Consider the following 23437-nt stretch of genomic DNA (forward strand, 5'->3'; position numbering starts at 1 on the left):
ATACAACTGATACTATTGTTTCAGCTGTATCCCACTCCCTGATGATAGCTGGGTATGAAGAACAGAGAGGTCCAGCTCTGTTCTCCATACCCGACACCGAGCGCTCGGCTGTAAAACAGCCGGGCGCTCCGTGCAGAAAACATCCGGATGCAGAAGGCAAGCAGGGACACCCCACTTGTCTTCTGCATTCTCCGCTCCGAGCACTCGGCTGTATAACAGCCGGGTGCTCGGAGCGGGGGAACAAGTGTATGCAGAAAGCAAGCTGGGACATCCCGCTTGTCTTCTGCATTGTCTGCTCCGAGCCCTCGGCTGTATAACAGCCGGGCGCTCAGAGCGGGAAACAGCTGGATGCAGAAGACAAGCAGGGACACCTCGCTTGTCTTCTGCATCCTCTGCTTGCAGCATAAGGTGATCGCTCATCTTGAGTGATCATCTTGTGCTGTAAATGACACAACGATCTTTTGAGCGATTATCGTTGTGTCTAAATGGGCCTTTAGACAGATGACCTGCTTCAAAAGTGAATTCTCTTTAAGTTACTTTTCTATTATTCTGGCACATTTCATCAACACCTTCAAAATCTTCAATTAGCTGCATTTCAATGTGATTAGCACCATAAACACCCCATACCAATAGACATTCTTATGCTAAATCAATAGCAGACCAGAACACCTCTTCCTATCAATACCATGTATACAACACCCACTCACAGCAGCATCCCAGGACTTTGCTACACTTTTTGGGCTAGAGGAGACCTGTGTGGGGTTGTAAATATAACCGATACCCTTGTAAACTGCACTCTTTTCACGGCTCTGAGGATTGCTTCTCCCCAACTGGAACACTACATATCCAAACTATATCTAGTTACACCACTTCTAGAGTACTGTATCTCCAAAGCCGATTTCTCAGAACACTCATGTAAAAATATCTGTTCCCTGGGCCCTACTCAGAGGAAACTTGGCCTACCATTGAACAAGTTTGCAATCACAGTCACAATCCATGCCTATATGGGATATTGGTCCATTTACTATATGGATCTTGGTGAACTCAGGTATAATGTCCCTTTCTACAACTAGCATAGAGAATATGTACACAACTGATGAATGGGCGGCTACTACACCCTTGAAACATCCCCTTGGCAGTACTGAGGTTGAACTGGTACAAGGCCACCCATGGCATTAGGAGATGACTGTATGTCCTAGCTGGGTGTAGCTCTTCCATCATGAACTCTGTATAGTGGACCTGCTGGTGAGAGGCCTGGAGCGGGTGCCATGCTTACCGACTTATCACCAGGAATGGGAAAAGTCCTCCACCTGGACTAAATAGTTCTGAAATCTAGGATTCAGTTTGTTGAGAATCCGGCTAGACTTGCAGCTGGAGCTGGACAGGTAGATAGGAAGTGTTCTGCAGGGTTCATTGATTTTGTAGCCATTACAGTATTGGTTATGGATCAAAGCATTACTGAGTGACCATGGTTAGGCCTCCTGTCCACGTGCGATATATCATTGCGTTATCTGTGGCGATAATCTGCATGCGGGTAACACAATGAATCAGTCGCGCTCAAGGAAAATGTTTAGGCTGGAAGACCATCATTGGGAATCGCTCACATCCTATGGGAACACTAAGCGGGGAGTGTTTAAGCGTAACAAGAAGTGAACGAGCCGCCGATGAGAATTCTTATGCAGGCCGAAAATGGATGACTGAAAAGCACAACAAAAAATGCACGATGGCTTGCATTTAAAGCTAACAATTATCGCGCACTTTTGTTCGATTGAGTGAACTTTGAGTGACAATCGTTACGTGTAAACGGGACTTAAAGGAGATGTCCCGCGCCGAAACGGGGTTTTTTTTTTTTAAACCCCCCCCCCCGTTCGGCGCGAGACAACCCCGATGCAGGGGTTAAAAAAACCACCCGCACAGCGCTTACCTGAATCCCGGCGGTCCGGTGACTTCAATACTTACCGCTGAAGATGGCCGCCGGGATCCTCTATCTTCGTGGACCGCAGCTCTTCTGTGCGGTCCACTGCCGATTCCAGCCTCCTGATTGGCTGGAATCGGCACGTGACGGGGCGGAGCTACACGGAGCTACACAGAGCCCCATAGAGAACAGCAGAAGACCCGGACTGCGCAAGCGCGGCTAATTTGGCCATCGGAGGCCAAAAATTAGTCGGCACCATGGAGACGAGGACGCTAGCAACGGAGCAGGTAAGTAAAAAACTTTTTATAACTTCTGTATGGCTCATAATTAATGCACAATGTATATTACAAAGTGCATTATTATGGCCATACAGAAGTGTATAACCCCACTTGCTGCCTCGGGACATCTCCTTTAAGTGTGATTAGTGTTCTTGTTGTATCTACTTTATTGCCTTTTTGCCAAATGTCAGCCTCTCTCTGGCTGCATATGTAATTTGTGTCCAGACATTTGGTTTTGTTTTGGTGTTACAATAAAATGTTTGTAAAATTAGAGGTATTATCCAGTTGTAAACTATTAATGGCCTATCCCTGGGATAGACAATTAGTGGATGATCAGTGAGGGTCTGCCAGCTGGGATCCCCACTGATCAGCTGTCCAGTTGGCTTTTGTGCTCATGCACGGAGCTGATTTCTGAATGAAGCAGACAGCTCCATTCTCACTGCAGTGGCAGGCTTGGTATTGCAGGCTAAGTTACCAATCACTTCAGGTTACTACGCCTGGCCACTGCAGAAATCAGCTCAGTACATAAGTGCACCTGCCTGGCTAACAGGTGATCGGTGGGTGGCAGACCTTCTCCGATATACCATTTTATCTGTAATCTTCGGATTGTGGATGTTTTATTATATTTAATGGCTCTGACTGTTTCACTGAGTGCTGGCTCGGATTGCTTTTCTAGCGCTGCAGCACAGCCAATCAGGGGCAGCGCTTTCTGGAGGCGGAGTTTTTCAAACCGCTGACCAGGAAGCATTGCCTGAAGACAAGTGCCAGGGACCTGCAGAGAAGACGTGCGGTGGGGCGGGCAGTGGCTGTTAGGTGATGTATTTGTTTTATTTTTTATTTTCGGGGTAGGGCTTTTATTTGAAGCACCCCCCCCCCCCCTCCTTCAAAAAAAATCCCAGGAAAAAGAAAGCTACAAAGTCGTGCGACTGTGTAGCAGTACAAAATCGCAATATCGCAGCGTGAAAACACAGCGATATCGCACAGAACACTTATGGGATATCGCTGTTTCTCGTGTGAAACAGGCCTTACAGCGGCCTCATGGGCCATTCACACAATGGACAGGAGCAGACACTGTGACTTCTATGAGAGACTGCTGTAGGCATGATCTGTGCATAGGGCATTGTACGGGGAGAAGGAGGTGGTGGACTGCATCCATGACCTATTGTGAACGGTGCATCCTGTGCTAACTCTGTATAGGCATTTCATTGTAGTTTTACCTGTGATGATTATGATGACTGTTGTAGTTTAGTTATTCATATACTTAAAAATTAGTTATAATGTCACGTGATACCTCGTAGAACAGTTTACTGTATATTAGCCCACGTGCTACAACTTACTGACTGCATTTGGTTGTTTAAATAGGAATTGTGAGTGCACCATTATTGACATGAGTAATGCCTACCCAGCACAGCCTGTGTGAATAGATTTATTAACCGTAATATGAAGAAATGGCTACATACTAATAGCATTGCTCATATTACCTGCGCTGCAGCAGGTGGGCTGCTGGCTGGCTGAAGGTTCCCCACTATAACTTCCTACAGACATGTAACATTGTGATAAATGCCTATTATTAATAGTATTGTCAGTATTTTATTGGTTTTATTAGATATTTTTTAGACTTTAATTTGCTGTCTTCACATCTAATTTTTGTGTTTCTACTCATCACCTGTAATCCACATTGATTATATCACACTAGGGCCTTGCACCGTCATAGAATCATATAGTGACCTCTAAGACGACACTAAACTCCGCTCGGATTCTTCGTCGACAGTGACGACCTATAAATAACGGAGCACATTATACACTTATATCTGCCTGCAGACATAATTTATGACACTTCATTCCCTCTATTTGATACAAAGCCAAGATTTCAGTGGGGTAAACTCTAACAGCCTGTAGCAGACATCATAAAGCCGTGACATAGAAGCCAACTGTAAACATCTCTATATGACTTGCCAACTTCTGGCTGCGCAGAACTGCAGAAGCAGATGTTGTGATTCCACAGGAGACTTGTCATTGTCAGCCGCTCAGCGCATTACCTCACACGTGTAATAGACAATGCAGAGCTGGAGACGCTCATTACAGGTTCTTTCTAGTGTTCTACAACTACTCAGCTATCATCGCTGGCAAATCACGCCATGTCCACAGGACACAAGAACTGCAGCAGCAAATGTAGTAGATAAAGCACTAATATGGAACATGTGCTGGACTGGTTATATATGTTATGATGAGCAATACAGATTTCAGGAGATTTGGCTCCAGTCTCCAAGCCCACTTCCAAATGCAATCACTGTTCTACATACAACGCCTCTATTCCTCGCGGATGACCTGTCCTCCAGACTGGTCTTAAGTAAGGACTAGAGATGAGCGAGCGTACTCGCCAAGGCAAACTACTCGAGAGAGCAGTGCCTTATGCAAGTACCTTCCCGCTCGTCTCAAAAGATTCGGGTGCCGGCGGGGAAGAGTGGGGAGGAACGGGGGGAGATCTCTCTCACTCTCTCCCCCCCGCTCACCGCTCTCCCCCGCCGTCACCCGAATCTTTAGAGACGAGCGGGCAGGTACTCGCATAAGGCACTACTCGCTCGACTAGTTTGCCTTAGCGAGTATGCTCGCTCATCTCTAGTAAGGACTATTGCTGTAAGATGTGCTGCAACGGTCAGTGGTCAGGCAACATGGTAGACCCGACACAAACAGCAGCAGGAGGCTTTGGTCCCACATGTAGTTTCAGACACATAACTAGAGCTAAAGATAGACATTTTGAGATATTGCTATAAAATCAAATTGAGGTGCAAAAACCAACACACTCAAACCCAAGAAGTTCCACCTGCACAAAACCTTCCGTTGAATCGATCAGATGAATGCTTAAATCAGACAACTGGACCAGTTATGTTTTGCATCAGATTAGGAGAATTTCTGGACCATAGTATAATCCTAATACTCAGTTTCTCCCAAAATAAGACAGGGTCTTGTATTAATTTTTGCTCCAAAATATTTTACTTTATACGTATAGCTGCCTAGACACTATTTATTTAAATTGCCTATTTTATTAACTGTAACTAGGGCTGACTTTTGGGGTAGGGCTTATATTTCAAGCATCCTCAAAAATGTCGAAAAATCATGCTAGGGTTTATTTTGGGTAGGTTTTATTTTCAGGGAAACAGGGTATATTAAGTAGGCACTACAAGAGAGTGTGTTTCAAACGGCTCACCAACATGTAGATCTCTTCATGCTTGAATGTATAGCAGCTCGTGCAAAGGAATCCCAAGGATCTGTCTCAGCCTTAGAACATAAGGAAAAGGAAACAACACCTCTGCAGCGCCAGCTATTGGATGGCCGCATTCCTACAAATCAATGTCCGACCCTTTGTATAGGTCTTTAGAACAATGATTAGGTATAGGAAACCAAGCCAGAATCCATACATAGACAGCTGTTTGGGGGTTTTGCCCCTCACCAGTGTATAGTAGGATCCTGGCTTGGCAAGTGAGAGCCTTGTGATGTGAGTCGGGAGCCTCAGTGCAGACCTAGACAAAGTCATATGGATACAGCATCGAATCATTTTTGTTAAAAAGAGTTTTATTTAACCATTTAAAAAAAACATACTGGAATACATTTTGGAGAAAGATAGCTACGCAAATGGGTAAATAAAACTTGCAGAATTTAACAAAGAATATTTAGTGCTGGATCCATAGGCATCAGGACACATCTGATGTAGCCTGAGAAATAGAATGCATTTAGGTTATTCGTTATTGGAATATTACATTGCCACCTTTGAGAAGGTCATTACAAATGTAGCTTAACATTCATTGCAATGCTTCCATTACAGGCCCATTTACAACTCTTCTTAGAACCAAGCTGGATCTTACCTTTTCAGTGCACTTGTGAGCTCTGTCGCTAGTTCACCATCACTGTAAGTTCTCAAGTCAGATAAGGACAAAGAGGTTCCATCTATGGAGTCCTATGGCAAAAGATTTGTAATAAGACCTTCAGTTCCACCAAGCCTCATGTACAACTAATTATATATATATATCACAGTTATTAACAATTTAATATTTCAACATGTAACAAAAGAAGAATAGCACATAGTGCAAAATATAAGTAGTTCAAAAACACTAATACTAATAAACATAGACATCCCTGAACACAATACATTAAAAAATAACAAAACACTAGCTGATATACTAAACAATACATTTATACGGCACCATGATCAATGCCAAATAGAAGCAGTATGAGAAGAGAGCAGATGCTGAGGTTTTCCTGAGGAAGCCGTAATACTCGGCGATACGTGTTGAGATCACTCCACAGCCAACAATATGGGCAATTATTACTCTTTATTCATTATAACTTTTTCTGCCTAGAGCAACTTCTGGTAATGATATTTGGTATTCAGAATCCCTATACCATATCACTGTTCAGCTGGATTATATGTGGGCATGTGTGCTCTCTCTTATTAAGCATGTGCACTTTATATACCTTCCATGTGATGCTTGTGTATGTGCTTGAATAGTCATTTGCATCTGCTCTTTTCCCATACAGCCTTTAATTGGGGATTGTTCGTGGCGCCATACACGTACATGGTTCCGTTGTTGTTTTTAAAATGTATTGTGTCCAGGGATGTCATTGTGTAATAGAGCATTAGTGTTTTTAGACTTCTCATATTTTATAATGTGCGCCATTTTCGGATGTGGCTTATTCTTTGTGTTCCTTGCTGCACCCCAGCTTTATTTGTCATGGTGGTGCTGATTTGTGATGTAACAAAAGAACACAACTAAATAAAGATATTCAGAGCTCATGCTGACTGCATATATCTTGAAGATATATGATAATGTCTAGTATAGTGCACCAAATCCCACCTTTCCCATCTTATCCTTGCCACTGCTGCTGGTTGAACTCAGCGACCGCATTCTCTGTTCTTTTTGCTCCTCCACTTCAGACTTGAGGTGCTCTATGTGTACAAGGTAGGCCTGTTCCTGGGCGTCTCGGGTACTCAGTTTAAGTTCCATGGCTTTCTTCTCTTTCTCCAGCAGGTACAACTGCGCCTTGAGCTCAGCCATTTCTTCCTGACATCAAAAGACATGCACACAGTTAGCTCACAGGTCACAGCAATAAGTGAGCCATATATTACTTTAATGGAAGGAGTTTGGTAATTTGCCCTATCTGCCAGTCTGTCACACGTAGAAGTCTCTGCTGCCTTGTTACTCAGCGGGTGTGTCATAAGTTCTTGCACTTTACAAGCATAGACTGAATAGAAAATGTGTAGACATAGTGGCAATGAAAATGATTCTAGATGTACACGTCCATAGAATCAGTGTGCGCTTCAGTAAACTACCACAGAAAGGTTAATACACAGCCGGTCTCAGATCAGAGACTAAGCTGATACTAAGGGAATCAACTCTAAATTGTGGGTCTCTGTTAAAATAAGGAAGGAATAAATATCTGTTTCCAAGCTGCTAACTGTAAAATATAGAGGAGGCAATTAGACAGACATTGTACTACGAATCAAGTACACCTCCTATCTACAGAGCTATATGATGGACCACATTAGCTGCATGCCTCCTTGTAAATCCGAGATCTCAATGAATACATGCCTTCTTAGACATAACAGGGAGTTAATGAGGAGGAGTTATAGAGCAGCCCGGCTCATCCGAAGCTTGGAAAGAATTAAAAATAAAACACTTAATTGTTCCGTACTGAATACAGAAGAAATAACCACAACATTACTTCTACACGGATGCATTTCTCACGACCTTGGCTACAACTAAGGCCGGCTGGATTCCAGCCTTGGCAGCAATGGCATCCGCGCGTACCTGCCTTTCTTTTCCTTCATCAGTACTGCGGATGGTCCGCACGGTGAGCCGTTAGCCATAATGTGTCAGTGAATAAATAGTGTTGTGGTCACTTTTTCAGTATTTTTTAATAAGAAGCAATAACATTTTTTGTCTTTTCGAGTTATTTACAAACTTCAGATAAGCTGGACTTTCCTATAACTCTGCAGTATCTATGTATGGTCAAACGTGCCTGTGCTCTGTCCTTACTGTTTGGAGTTGGTTGGTGAGTTGGATCTTTTTTTCTACAGTTTTCTAATTATTGAGGAACCCATATCAGCTTGTACAGGCCACAGACCTACCAGTATATAAAATGTTATATCTGAAGAGCCTCTTACCTCTAATCATCATTCTCCCATCTATCTCAGGCTGGCAAGCTAGGCTCTCTCCTTACAGACAAGATCTTATTTGTCAGTACTCCAAGTGCTTTCATTATATTCCCCGGGGAGCCAGGAGATCACAGGCTGTTCCTCAGCTATTGTCGGTTAGTGGATATTTTTTTCCAGACCTCAGTGGCAATGCAATGACACATCTCAACCAACCTGTTAGAGGCAGCTGCTAAGGCTATGTGGGGGAGCTGCTATCTGTGACTGCCATAGAAGGATTCATAGCATGCAATAGCAATTCACCATCATAATTGGCAACTGTAGCTCTGGACAACTATACATTTCTCAGACTAGCGCTTGCAGATGGACTTTAGGCTTTGCAGCAGCTATGATCTGCACTAGTAAATAAATACGTTGAAGCTTTTCTTTGAGTGGTATTTGCTCTGTTTCCATCTGCTGAATTAAAAGCTGCCCTTAGAAGATGACACGTGGACATTTATTAAATGCTATTGAGTAAACACCACTTACACAATGTGCTTATAATGAAGACTCCATTAAATGGGGGAGGCTTGCTAGAACAAATGAGATAAACAGCTGATCTCAGGAAGCATCACAGCTGCCATTAATTCTCATTGCATATTAGAAGACAGGAAGGAAGACACTCTCCGGGATGCATTGAGCTTATTATATTGTGTTAAGGCCCATTTAGACACAATTATCGCTCAAAATTCGCTCAAAAGCCTTCTTTTGAGCGATAATCCTTGTGTGTAACAGCACTGACATCGTGCAGTTTTCGCTCATCGTTGTCTTTCAGCGTCCCGAAAGATTAGCGATGAGCCTTATCAGGGATTCACAGCGGGATACAGCTGATACTATTGTTTTAGCTGTATCCCGCTCCCTGATGTCAGCTGGGTATGAAGAGCAGAGCAGTTCAGCTCTGTTCTACATACCCCGCACGGAGCGGGGGACACCCCGCTTGCCTTCTGCATCCTCCGCTCCGAGCGTTCGGCTGTATAACAGCCGAGCGCTTAGAGCGGGGGAACAGCTGTATGCAGAAGACAAGCGGGGACACCCCGCTTGTCTTCTGCATCCTCCGCGCCAAGTGCTCGGCTGTAAAACAGCTTGGTGCTCAGAGCGGGGGAACAGCTGTTTGCAGAAGACAAGCGGGAACACCCCGCTTGTCTTCTGCATCCTCCGCTGGCAGTGCAAGGTGATCGCTCATCTTGAGCGATCATCTTGCACTGTAAATGACACAACGATGATCGCTCAAAAGTCACCTGAGCGACATCTTTTGAGCAATTATCATTGTGTCTAAATGGGCCTTTACACTATTAAGAGCTCTTTGCATCAGATATGCAAAAGGCAACAAGATCCAGGTAACTTGTATTTAGACCGATTTACAAGCAATGACAATCTAGTGATCATTTTGCATAAAGTGCTAATGGACACTAACGCCTATTAGCACTTTATTAGCTTCATTTGCATGTAAATGAGCCTCCAGGAGCCGTTTGCAGAACACAGCAGGTAGCCTTGAGTTCTGCAATCAGCTCCTTTGTTCTTCCAGGGGCTGTCAGCTGAATACAATGTAATCAACGCTCCCGTGGAGAACACAGCATGTAGTCCAGTCCCGGTTATCTCTCTACAGCTGAATGATGGATTTACACACAACGATTAGCGCTCATATGCATCATTTGAACGAATTTGGAGCGATAATCGCATGTAAATGGGCTTATTACTGATCTGAATTTCCAGCAAGCCTATTAACATGTACATACATGGTTAAATTGGATTAAGTCACTAAATGTAAACTTTTTCGTCATATATGAATTACAATTCACATATAGCATTCAAGTGCATAATTCATCCATATGTGTGTGTATGTGCAATTAAAGCTCACTGCTGTGTTAGTAAGGAGGTAATCACCACCAGCATTTTTTACTCCCCCTGGACCACTACCTGGTGGCTGCAGGTAAGAGCAGATACCATCCAGAAAACATTCCGCATCAGATTATGGAGAACGAATTCTATCCACACTTGAATGACAAACAGACATTTACTATTGGTTATTTTACTTTTATATTTTGAGGTTTCCTATAAAGTATACTTTGTAATTTAGTATCTTTGTTGTATGTCCTCCAAAGCAAACTGCGTCTTGCAAAACATCCATTACTTTTATGGCATGCATTTTAATTGCCATGATTGATTATATTCTTTATATCACATATAATTATTACATATTGCAGAGTGGGTCTTACGTGTCGAACCACAGAAAGGGGTTCAGATTTCTGATGGCAGCATCTACTATAATTCAACACCATTTACGAGAAATCCATAATCTCTTCCAAGCCAATCTGCCACTTTACTAATAGAATGGTCATGATACACTGCCAGATAACAAGCAGTCCCGAAGCATGTAAATCCCCTCACAGCCACAATATAAATCCCACTGGGCATGGACAAAAATGGTATGCAAGAGACACAGCTACAGTTTATTTGCCCCTTCAATTACTTTCCAATAGTTTTTGTTGTGTTACGGTGACTACAGCTTTTTTTAATGGTTGAAAATAAGAAAACTTGTGGCAGAAAGTTATCACAGTCAAGTCAAACTTTGCTACAACATGTACGTAAAAGTTTCTTTGTTTCTAATGCATACATATATCGAAAACTTAAATGAGTCAGTCTGGTTATAAATTTACTTTTTAAAATCAAAGCAATGTCTCTGTCCTGAACTCCTGTCCTCATGACGTCCTGGATGTTAGCGCTGATGCTAGGAAAATGGTTGGCAACGCTGTGGCCTCTGACTGGCAGGCAGCAGTAACCTGACTTTCGCTATGAGCAGAAACCAGAGGAATCATGGGGCTACAGCGCTGGATCACAGGGGCTAAGGACGGGTAAGTACCCTTTCTTTTGACCCCTATGGTTCTGATTTTAATTCTAATCAGACAGCCCCTTAAATTTTATTAAACTGATATTTTCTTCTCTTCAGCTATTGTCGGATAATAGGCACACAAACTATGTGAACTGTACTTCATTAACACCTCTTGAGATAAATTTAAGCTCAAAATATGTTACATAAACCATAATAGGCAGAAATCAACTCATAGATACTTGTAACCTACCCAAACCACCAGGAGTAGGTAAAGGCCCCTGGTGCAAGCACCAAGTCATGACCGACTCCTAGGGTGACGTCACATTGTGACGTTTTCTTGGCAGACTGTTTTTGTGGGGTGGTTTGCCATTGCCTTCCCCAGTCATCTTTTACCCACCAGCAAGCTGGGTATTCAAACCACCAGGAGTAAGGCCGCCTGCAGACAGGCGGAAATTCTGCGGCGGGATTTCCACCGCTGGAAGCCTGCATAGGATTGCGTTAACAAACGCAATCCTATGCAGACGGCCGCGGTTTGGCCGCGAGAAATCTCGTGTGGCAAACAAGCCACGGCATGTTCTATTTCTGTGCGGGGCTCGCAGAGCCTCGCACAGAAACGTCACTCACCCGCTGCCGGCTCCGGTTTGAACATGCGTCGGCTACCCGGCAACTGTCACATGAAAGATCCGGAGCTGCGGGGCGCAGGTGAGTACGCGCTGCTCTCTGCAGGCGCTCGGGTCAGGTCCCGCGGCGAGAATTCTTGCTGCCGGATCCGACCCGGCCGTCTGCAGGCTGCCTATGTCTGTCTAAGAAAACTGAACAGACCACATAGCCTGTATGTTGAAGGTAACCAGCTTCAAAACGTATGCACATGTACAACTTGTTGAGAAAACAAAAATCATGTAACTGTTCAACACCACAGTATTTAATCTAATTTGATGGTCAAATGTCCCTACATGACTGCGGTACAGTGTACAAAGTATGTGACCTCTCGGAAGCAACACTTCCACAAGCCCACAGGCCTTTAACCCAGCGGCCACAATGTCCAAAAACATATAGAACTTTTAAGTAGATCTAATCATTTTAAATAACACATTCATACATGTAATAGAAAAAAATAAAAGAACCCCTTATAAAAGAAATAGTTTAACTGATGTCTGCATGCTTTAGCAACAAAAATAAGTAGATACGTGACAAAATGTAGCAGTCAACATTGCTAAATGTTCCCTAATGGTTAGCTCTCTGGAAAGGCCTTGTCTGCAAAGATAAAGACATCTGAGCAGCAAACAAAAGTGATCAGTGTAGCCCTGACAAAGGAGGACATGTCCGGCTGCCATTCAGGGGAGATACTGGTAATTAATGCCATGTTTTTGCAGCTTCTACGCGGTGTCAGACCTGATGGATCAAGAAGTCTAAAGCAGACAGGAACATCGTAAAACTGACAAAGCAGCTCCATTGGGGACTAATATGAGTGATGCCGCGCTCATGCTAATGACCTAGACAACACTCGGTTACCCGTTCGGATTCTTACAGCTGACTTTTCAAACTTATTTTCTTCTAACGCAGATGTACACGGCAGTATAACGCTCTGGTCAATTTGCTTTCCTAGTTGGTATTTCAACCTGTCAGAATCTGGAAGCACAAAAGCCATTTACATGTAAAACCTGATCTTCATGTTGAATGGTTTTTGGCAAGAGGTACCAATTTCGTGTGTCACAACTATGACACCCAAATCCTGAACAATTTATGTTTAGCCTTTACCTTAACAGTCCAACAGATATTCACACATAAAAATATTTCTATGTCAATGGCACCAGTCCCATTCTTTTATCTTAAACTGTTGCTAATCATCTATTTGTGTCCAAAGACACTTATAGACACCTACATTTTTTGTTACTTTTTTCTCATCTATATATGCTCAATTTGATGCAAAAAAGGAAGCGAAAGGCTCCTTACAAGTAAATTGTTAACAAAAATATATAGTTCTTGTGTTGTACTGTAGCATTGTAATTACTATAACACAACAGGTATAAGCATTCATGAATAGGCTTGTAGCGTCCGCCATTATAAACACTCACAATTATTTAAAGTTAGTACTATTAGTAGAAGCGTGTACATTGTTAAGTGTCAGAGAAGCAGAAGTTGGTTGTGTGAGCAATACGTTTATTAACAGATAGTGACAGCAAAATTGCTATAGAAGAATGAATGTTTGCTGTTTATATTACCTTCATGGCCATAAGCTCTTGCATCAAGACAGCATTCTCCAAATCTAGTCTCTGGCTGTCTCCCCGTGGCTTTACATCATAGCTCAGGGGATCAATATGGATGCTTTCCAGTTCCAGCATGGTGAGTTTAACTGCAGCCCGATCATTCTTCAGCTGCTGGATGTAATCCTTCAGCCTCTGCTCATCCTCTTTTGTAAACTCGGTGTCACAGCTACTGGCTGTAGAACTTGTGGTGCTGAGAGGACCAAGAAGGGAAAGAACAGGAGTAAGAAAAATCATTAGTATAAGTTTATCTATCTACATACAGGGTGTGCAGAAATTGGCGCTGCCATTAACCCCTTGAGTGGCGGGTTTCCTACCACCCCGTCGTGCCCACCAGGGCAGGTTTTTTAAAATGGTCTAATCGTTGAATTTCAACTAATTTTGCAGTTGCGTCTCAAGAGCCATAACTTTTTCATTTTTCCATTGACATGGCCATATAAGGGCTTGTTTTTTGCAGGACAAGTTGTGATTTTTTTTAAACAGGGGGGAGGAAAAAAAGAAATGGGGAAAAAAGAAAAAAAGGGGCCATGTCATTAAGGGGTTAAATAATGTATTAACTTCCTTCTCTGGGTCATTATGACGCATGGATACCACATGTGTGATTGTATTTTTGATTTTTTACAAAGTAAAGGGAGACAAGTGTTTTTTATAATTTTTTTTATAATTTTTCACCTTTTTTTTATTTTTTATTTTTTTGTCCCTTTAGGGGACTTCCACAGGGACCCATCAGAACCCCCTGATCACATTCCGGGGGTCCGATGGTGACAGCCGTTTACATGCTGCAGTGACAGCCCTTTACATGCTGCAGTCACATAGACTGCCACATGTAAAGGGTTAACACAGCAGAGATCGGAGGTTTTCTCTGATCTCTGCTGTAAGAGCTGGTACCTAGCTGTCCTCTCACAGCCAAGCACCAAGCTCTCCCTGCCGCAGAGACCATCGGCTTGCTTCTGACAAGCAGCAGCCAACGGGCAGCTATCCGTGAATGACTGTATATATAGATAGCTGCCAATCACCAATAGGACCACCTACTCAGAATGAGCAGTAAATGAATAAAATACAAGTTATACTGACTCTTTCCCCATAAACTATACATCAATCTGCTCAGCTCCTCCCACTCTGTAACATCATGCCTGCAGTTTAGACAACATGATTGAACTGACAGGTACTCTTTAAAAAAGTTAAAGGGGTTCTTCAAAACTATGCTATTGGTGACCTATCCTCAGGTCTGCTGTTCAGGATTCCCACCAATCAGCTGGTTGAAGAGGCCGCAACACTCGGCTGAGCGCTGTGGTCTCTTCTCATGCCAGTGACATCTCGTTAATTGGTCACTTTGCCATAAAGCAGCTCTGTCCCATTCAAGTGAATCGGACTGAACTGCTGTATCAGGCACATCTGCTATATAATCTATGGCACTGTGCTACTATGGACTGAACCGACAGCAGCGCTCACCAAAGCATCGCTGTCACTCCAATCAGCTTATTGCAGGCATTCTGAGTGGCAGACCCCTACCGATCAACTATTGATGTGACCTATCCTGATGATAGGTCATCAATAATGTATTGCTGGAAAACCCTTTTAAGCAATTGATTTCCTTTTATCTGTACTGATTGACTTTTTAAAACAATTTTCTTAATGGGATGAAAAATTTCTGGACAACTTAATATATATATTTCAATAGTATCCACTAGTACTTCGGTAGAATAACGTGATAAACTCCTACAACCTCCAAAAAAGTCTCTTGATTTCATAGGATGAGTTTGTTTTTTTTAAATCTGATGGGGTCTTTCTGAATTGGACTCAAAAGAAAATTGGGATGTTTTATTGGATGCCGTATGTATGGAAGCATTTCCTCATCTTGTTGTTGTACAGTTCTGTACTAAAGGAGCCTTTACAGCTCCGTGTATGGAGCTCAGCCATTCGCCCAAGTCCTTATTCAGGTGTTGCACATCCATCTGGAAGCATAAAAAAGTCTAAAAGACTTTTTAATGTAGATGTAGGATAGGAAGGTTTTTTTCCACTTTAGCGCACACACAGAGAAAACTTCTGCATAGTAGAATTGTCAATATAAAAACTTTGCTGACTCCAATCCATAAAACTGCTGAACATTTTAAATGTGTTGCAATGTCAGTATTGTGTGTGAATGTGAGACAGACTGGCCATTACAGAGAAAGAACTGCAGATGTGTTGCTGTAAACCACTAAGTACGGTCAGCATTTTCTCTACTGGACAAGCACAATGACATGGAGCAGAAATACCTGTGCTACAGAAAAGAAAAACAATGAGAAAGGCATACATAAAAAAGTTTTAGGAATATGATGGAACTACCTTCAGTGTTGTATATTATAACGATGCAGAAGCAATCTGTCACTACGGAAAGGCCTCTTCCATAGCTAAAAGGTAGATCGGATCTCGATAAGGGAGAGAATATTCCCTTTGAAAATGTAAGCAATCATTTTCCTTCTCCCAATTGCGCTGCTATTCAATCCGCTTTATTTTTCAATAAATTAAGATACACCTACGTGCCAAAAGTCATGGGATAGCAGTATGTAAATTGATTAAGTTGGGTTGTTGTCTTGGGAATGCCCACATCTGTATAAGTTGTGAGGTGTTATCTTGTGAGGTTGAACACTGGGAGGCACGCTTATGGCAATGCGACGTGAATTATCAGAGTTCCAATGACATTTGATAGCGGATACCAGACTGATGGGAAATTCCATTTCTGAAGTGTGCAGATATTTAATATTCCTCTATCCACAATGTCCCGTGTGCATCGAGAAATCATCACAGAAGGGATTATTACCCACAATGGACATCGCCATGGCCGCCCACAGCTGCTTAAAAGGGGTATTATGGGCCTTTTTAACGGATGACCTATCCCTTGAAATAAATGGGAGTACCTCGCTGCTCCTACACTTCCTGTTTAGTATGTCATGCCCTGAGCAGGAAGTGTAGGAGCGGCGCTCCCACTAATTTCAATGGGAGTGAAGCCAGTGATCTGACTTCCTCCTCTGAGCACTGATGACCATCTCCAGCTTGTTGCCAGCACAGCAGGCCAGATGATAAGCTGATGGAATGGACAGGAGGGGGGGGGGGGGGGGGTCCTGAGCAGAACATTCCCTTAATAAACTACTGATTACCTATCCAGGGGATAGGTCATTAGTTAAAAAGGCCCAAAATACCTCTTTACTGATTATGACTAGTGGTATCTGGCTAGAATTTTCCATGCACACAAATGGCAGAAATCGCATCCACCTTCAACACAGGAGACCATATACACATTTCCCGCAAGTCAGTGCAGCGTTCTTTAGTTTCCACTGTATGTGGGAGCAGAAGACCCACCAGAGAGCACCTGTTAACATCATAACACCGGAAACACTGACTCACCTGGGCTCATGAGGTAGAATCCTAGGTTGCTAACTGGAACTTGGAAGACCGGCAACATATGGCATGGGCCAATGAATTATGATACCAATTGTTTCAACCAGATGGTAGGGTTTGTGTGTGGCATAGACTTCAAAAACCAATGGACCCCAGTTGTCAACAAGGCACTGTGCAGGTTGGTGGCGATTCCATACTGGTGGTGGGGTGTTCTCATGGCATGAGTTGAGTCCACTAAACACATCATTGACAGATGCCAACTACGTTTCCTTCGTTGGTGACCATTTGCAGCCTGTTATGGACTTCATATAGCCCCCACAATGTTGGGATATTCCAGCAGAAAAAATGCATCATATCACTGGGCCCAGATTATCCAAAATTGATTTGAAGAGCATTTTAAAGAATTCCTACAAATGGTATGACCTGCATGTTCGCCTGACATGAGCCCAATCAAGCATTTATGGGATGTTGTGGAGAGGTATATTTCTGCCTGAGATTCTACACCTACAAATACCACAGAGCTGTGCGTTGCTATCCAGATGGCATGGTTCAACATTCCTGCAAACTTTTTTCATCGATTTGTGGAATCAATACCATGTCAAGTTACTGCAATTCACCGGGCTAGAGGGAATTCTACATGACATTAGTTCCCGTCCCATGACTTTTGGCATGTCAGTGTGTATGGGTAAACAGATCTCCCAACCATGCAATGAAAGGGTCCAAGCATCCCAGAAAATTCACAAATGGCTGAATAAAAAATAAAACTGCACATAAAATCCATATTCTCAGCCCCTGAGCTCCCCTCTTGCTTATTATAACCTCAGTGTATTCTAACCTTCACTGTTCCAGGACACTTATGTTACCTGGATACATTGCTATCTGTCTTTTGCACCTTTTCTCCACATCTCACTGGCTAATCCGGTATATTGTCCACATGATGTCCTTAAACCGCTTAATTCTAATCTATTCATATTCTTTATTATGTCAATAATAACAATGTCATAATTACAGAAATGAAGAAGCTTTCAGTATAAAGCGCTAATCCAATAATATGAACCCAGGGACAGACTGATGTCCACTTTGGCAGAATTGCTTAATAATAATTCCATCCTGAATGCTGGAAACTGTTCCCTGCCCTAATTATTAAAGTGTTCGCAGAAAACCATCCCCTCCCACAGATGCCAGCAAACCCCCCTGACACAAGGCAACTTCTGCTCAGCTCCGAGCTAGGCCAATGGCTGTCAATCTGTCAGCAAGGAGAGCCTAGAAGCATGCGAGAATAGAATTAACAAAGCCCTCAATCACAGAGGAGAACATAATTGTATCCTGCGACATGCAGACCTCTGCTATCTAACCCCTTCACTGCCAAGCAGCATACCTCTGGAGCATATACCAGAATAATGAACCATCCTGTGGGATATGGGCTTTGTCTGCTACATGTTCTCTGTGGCTGCAGTCACTCATCCAGAATGGCAGGCTCCGCTCCAGATCTTAATCTTTTAGCTGTGTCTGACCGGTATTGAGCAAAGCTAAAAATATGACGTTCTAACAAATTACTTGGCATCAATAATCAAATGGCTTTGCCGAGGTGAATGGCTGTTTATGGAAAGGTTTTAGAGAGATGCTTTGGACAATACGTCATTCTGGATATACTCATGTAATTCTGACATTTCCAATAAAAATACACACGGGTTCTGGCTATTACAGTCATTGCGGTTTAGTTCCTCTATCGGCAAATGCCAGGTCTCCCTGGTAAAAAGGCATTAAGAAGATATAATCAAATCTATCTAATTCTACATGCAGTGAAGAAATACATTCATGAGCATACCCGAGATGTGCGGTAAAATGTTATACTGTTTACTGGAGGCAGAGAGAATAATTGAGGTTAAAATGGATAATATGGTAATACAACCCTCACTAGGAGCCTGGAAGTGGATAAACAGACCCCTCTAACTCAGGGCTACACAGCCTTTTCTGGTCCAAGGGTACATCGTCCGACTGAACCACTCCTAAGGGCCATAATAAAATAAAGGGGTTTGGACCTCAGGATAGGACATATATAGCAGATCAATGGGGATCTGCCATTGAAGATCCCGCCAATCAGTTGATCCTATGGTCCGCTGTCAATACAGTAGGACTGGACATCTGCATGGTGGTCAGGACCGCAAGTGTAATATACAACATCGCTCCCACTGATTTCAATGGGAGCAAGACTGCCTATTAAAGCCACCTTCCAGGTCTGACCACGATGAGGACCGTCCAGCCCCGCTATACTGACAGTGAGCTGGACAATCAGTTGATTGGCTACAATCCTTAGTAGTGGATCCCCACCGATCAGCTACTGATGTCCTATCCTAAGCTCAAAACACCTTTTAGTCTTATTATGGCCCTTGAGACAGGTTTACAGGATGTCACTGATGACGCCTCTGCCAGACTTCTATTGGCTGCAATGGTTGCGTGGGTAAACAACTCACATGACTGCCGCACCCCAATCTAAAGAGAGACCGGAGGAGCATGGCAGCGGGAGGTGACTATTATGGTTTATTTATTTGTTTTTTACATGCAATGAGTCCTCCCCACTGCCAACAATGTCAGGGGATCCCAGATAATCCCTTTAAAATAGGAGATTGGGTTATAGACTCCAATGGCAGTGCCTGTATAAATATTAAGGATCAAAATCTAATAACCTTCCCAGTGGACACAACATTTTATATTATATATATATATATATTTGTTGTATGTATGTATGTATGTATATATATGACATATATATGACAAAGATATAAAGCTTGTTACCTTTTGTTAATATCACAGGTAAATAAAAGCTTGTGCTTTGTATAAGTGACACAGTTTCATTCAGACGCTGGGCACCTTCCCATGACTCTAACACATACGGAGAAAATTGTACTACAGTCAAAGGAATTGCAATGCAATACTAAGAAGATGGTGCCAGCGGTGAAGGGGTTACAAGAACAGCCTATATTTCTCTATATGCATTACATTCGAAAACAGCCTCATGGATCTCAGGAGGACAGCTAATCATCTGCTGGTTGAGGGTTAGGTCATCCATTAACATGTCTGCCTGGAATGTTGAATGATCTCAGTTATCAGCCAGGGAATAACATCCCATCATGTCTTGTATTAAGTTGCACTCTTTCTCAAGCATTAATCAGCAACCGCTGCACTATTAGAAAAAAAAAGACAATCTAATTCTTCCATTTGGCATGGAGCTGGCATTATGAAATATTGATAATGAAGGTTTTCTAACCGAAGTCTGTAGAAATTGAGTAACAGAGTGATTGGCCTTGAATACCTTTTACATAAAAATAGGACTAGGCCTCCCTTCTAAGTAATGGCTGAATGTAATGCAGGAGTTTGTGGCTAAATTAGTAACATTAATTATATCACGTTTTCCTAAATATGCAAAATAAAGCATTAAAAAAGTAACCAATTTTTATCTGAACTGATTTGGCAGTGTTTTACAAAAAACAAATATTATAAACTTTTTAGAACTCACCAAAAGTAGCTTTTAGTACATACTTTAAAGGGAAGCTTCACATGAACGTATTTACGCATGCAATACGCAGAAAATAGAGCCCATTGCTTTCAATTCATAGTATGTTTTTTTAACGCGGAAATAAAATCTGCAGCATGCCTTATTTTTGCGCGCAATTGCGCACTGAAGGTAAACACCTGCACAATTTCGCTAATCAGCGGGAAAACACACATTTGGAAATCATTGGGCTAAATAGCCTTTTTTAAATCATTGTGGGGATGTGTCCTGTAACCATGTGAAATGGCCCTGCGAGTGCAAAAAGTACAGAAATATGCGCAAAGATGCATCGATAACGGCGCAAATGTGTTGCACTTATATCAGCAGTTTTGCACATACACTCGTGTGAAGGGGCCCTAAATGTGACAGCGTCAACCCACTATGCAAGAGAAAGAGTAACCAACCTATGAGCCACATTAACTAATTCATCATATCTTTACTGATCACACACTTCTGAAATTGCATTACTGACTGTTAATACAATAGGTTTTAATAATATTCCTAAAGTAATGGGTAATTATAAAGATTGGTCAAGGTAGTCTTGTGGTTAAAAGTGCATTGGGGATGGTTTAATAGGGTGAAAACATGATAGGTTCTCTTTAACTGTGAAAAAGTGTATATTAAAAATGAAATCAACCAATCTATACTTTACCTTGTATGGCTATTTGAGGACAGACTTTCCCATGGTTGGACACTACATCCAGTGACTGCAAAGGCGCCCCCACAGCTGCCGTCCAGCTTCATCAGCAGGGCTTTGGCAGCGTTTTCTGCAGTTTTCCTGCAGTCGTGTGCTCTCTTCAGCATCTGTGTGATGTTCTCATCCCCAGTTTGCTCAGCTTCATCATAAAATCAGAAATATCCATTAGACAAAGTTATCCCATGGGCTTATATAAATTATCACATTATATTAAAAATGCCAATTTTTTCCCCAAATTAACAGGATCTGATATTTGACAAGTTAAAGGGCATCCTGTATAATCAAAGACACAAAGAAAGATATACAAAATAGATTTGTAAACATGTAACCCTCCAAAACAACGTGATAAACTTTTATCATGATCTACGGTGCTAAAAATGAGTTTAACTGCTCACTCCTGTAGCGCAGGTGCACAAACATTCCTACATTATTTTAGGTTTGATTAAATGTACAGCAAGGGCATCACTAGTGAATTGTCACTTCAATTTACACGTTAAAGGATGGTCAAAAGAGAACCTATTCAATGTCAGAGTTACAGAGATAAGTTTGGGCTTTAGAATCTGTAAGGCCATGATGGGCATCTTATAATGTTTGATGAAGGCTTTGGATTCAACATCCCAAACTTGATTTTATTCTTCTGCAGACTGCCATCAGAAATGATGAGGATTTTGACCAAAATAGTTGAAACTTGTGTGAATATCTTGCAGATTTTTTTAATGCGAATTTACTGCTACTGGCACCCCCCCCCGTCATGTGTGAATATAGCCAAACTCTTAATATGGCCGGCTGCACACGGACAGATTAAGAGCTTGCGGAATCCGGGGCGGGCGCCCAGTACAGAAGAAGATAAAGAAAGGCAGGTACACGGAGTCAACAGCCGGGCACCTGGTTGGATTTCGGTGTGGGATACTGCTTCCCGAAACAGACCTGGTTGTGTGCAGCAGACCAAGTTCTGGACACAATAAAACTCACTGCTTTTATTTGTCGCAGTGGCTTATGTACAAACTTTCTTTTTTCCCTGAAAGGTAAGCCAGATACGCAAATAATCCAAAGAAGCAGAGAAAATGGCTCCTGCATTTAATTTAGATACATAAGTTTTATCTTCTCAGTAATAGTATTTTGGGGTTAATCTCGATGGTTTCTCAACTTAAAAGGGACCCAGTCATCATCTTTGAGCGCAATAAACTACTTTATGGGGCTCAAAGATGATGGAATGTGGAGTCCAGGGATCTACGTTTCATATTCAGTTGGTGCCCCGTTTCAGCGCGGCAGCAGCTTGACTCTTTCTGTGTGCGCATCTCCCATTCATCTCTATGGGAGCCTCTCTAGCAGGCTCAAAGAGGACGCCTGCGCCCTTTAAAAATAAACCTGGCAACTCTCTCTCTCTCATTCTTTGAAAATATGAAAGAAAATAGCTCTTCAAGGAGTAAACCGTGCCATGTCACCCAATACATCCATATACTAGGATAATGTTTGATAAAGTAATAAGTAAACATCGCAAAGACCCTTTTACATGGAAAGATTATCGTTCAATTAATCGTTAGATCTTGCAAAACTGAACAATTGTTTAGTGTAAACACAGCCAACAATTGAGCACTGAATGAATTTGTCCGCATATGGTTTGTCCATATGACAATCAGACTGGTTAAACAGGCAGTCATTCATCTGTGAACGACTGCCTGCTTACTCTGAATGGAGGCGGGTAGCCGGAAGAGATCTCCAGCCCGCCCCGCCCCCATTCACTGAGCGACTATTAAGACATCATTATTGCAGTCAGTTACAGCATGAGTTGCAACACATCATAGTTCCAGTTTTGAGATTCATACAAAAAACAATTTACGGCCATGCAAATGTACAATTGTCCATAAAATTTGGCGCATGTAGGGGCAATCGTGTGTTATTTGAGCGCGTTTTGATGTCTGTGATGGAGAATAATTCTTACCTACTGTTCCAACCCCAGCAGCTCTGAACTGTCCCAGAATGAGAGACTGCTCGCTCTCTGCAAGTGACAGCAATAACTCATAGGCCTCGATACACTGCTCACTAAACCATAGGAAAAAAGGGAAATACCAAATCAATATCTTTAAGCAGCTACTGTACATCATATGAGGACAAGCAAGGAGGATCCTGACATCTCAAAAGGTAGCACTTAAGTCTCTGACCCATTGTTGACCTGAAATCTCAGCTGCATTATAAAAGTTGATGGGTATTACATGCCATTGCCATCTGTGATTAAACTAGAGAATAAAGCAGCTAGAGAAGAAACAAGACCTATAAGTAAAGGGATTAGCCTGCTTGTCTTGTACTTCTGAGAAAATAACACTGCAAA

At 42.4% G+C, this 23437-nt stretch overlaps 1 protein-coding gene across 3 annotated transcripts in view; it reads right to left on the minus strand.

The window, feature by feature from the left end:
- MCC (MCC regulator of WNT signaling pathway) overlaps positions 1-23437 on the minus strand; it is a 283211-nt gene that overhangs the window by 6905 nt on the left and 252869 nt on the right. For all 3 annotated transcript variants that reach the window (XM_066603069.1, XM_066603071.1, XM_066603070.1), the window contains 5 exons: positions 23051-23151; positions 21064-21247; positions 13436-13670; positions 7047-7253; positions 6057-6148 (listed from right to left, as the gene is read on the minus strand). In XM_066603069.1, the coding sequence (XP_066459166.1) occupies positions 6057-6148; positions 7047-7253; positions 13436-13670; positions 21064-21247; positions 23051-23151 (819 nt within the window). The remainder of the gene's footprint in view (positions 1-6056; positions 6149-7046; positions 7254-13435; positions 13671-21063; positions 21248-23050; positions 23152-23437) is intronic.

This window comes from Eleutherodactylus coqui, chromosome 5 (genome assembly GCF_035609145.1).
Source record: "Eleutherodactylus coqui strain aEleCoq1 chromosome 5, aEleCoq1.hap1, whole genome shotgun sequence".
NCBI classification, from domain to species: Eukaryota; Metazoa; Chordata; class Amphibia; order Anura; family Eleutherodactylidae; genus Eleutherodactylus; species Eleutherodactylus coqui.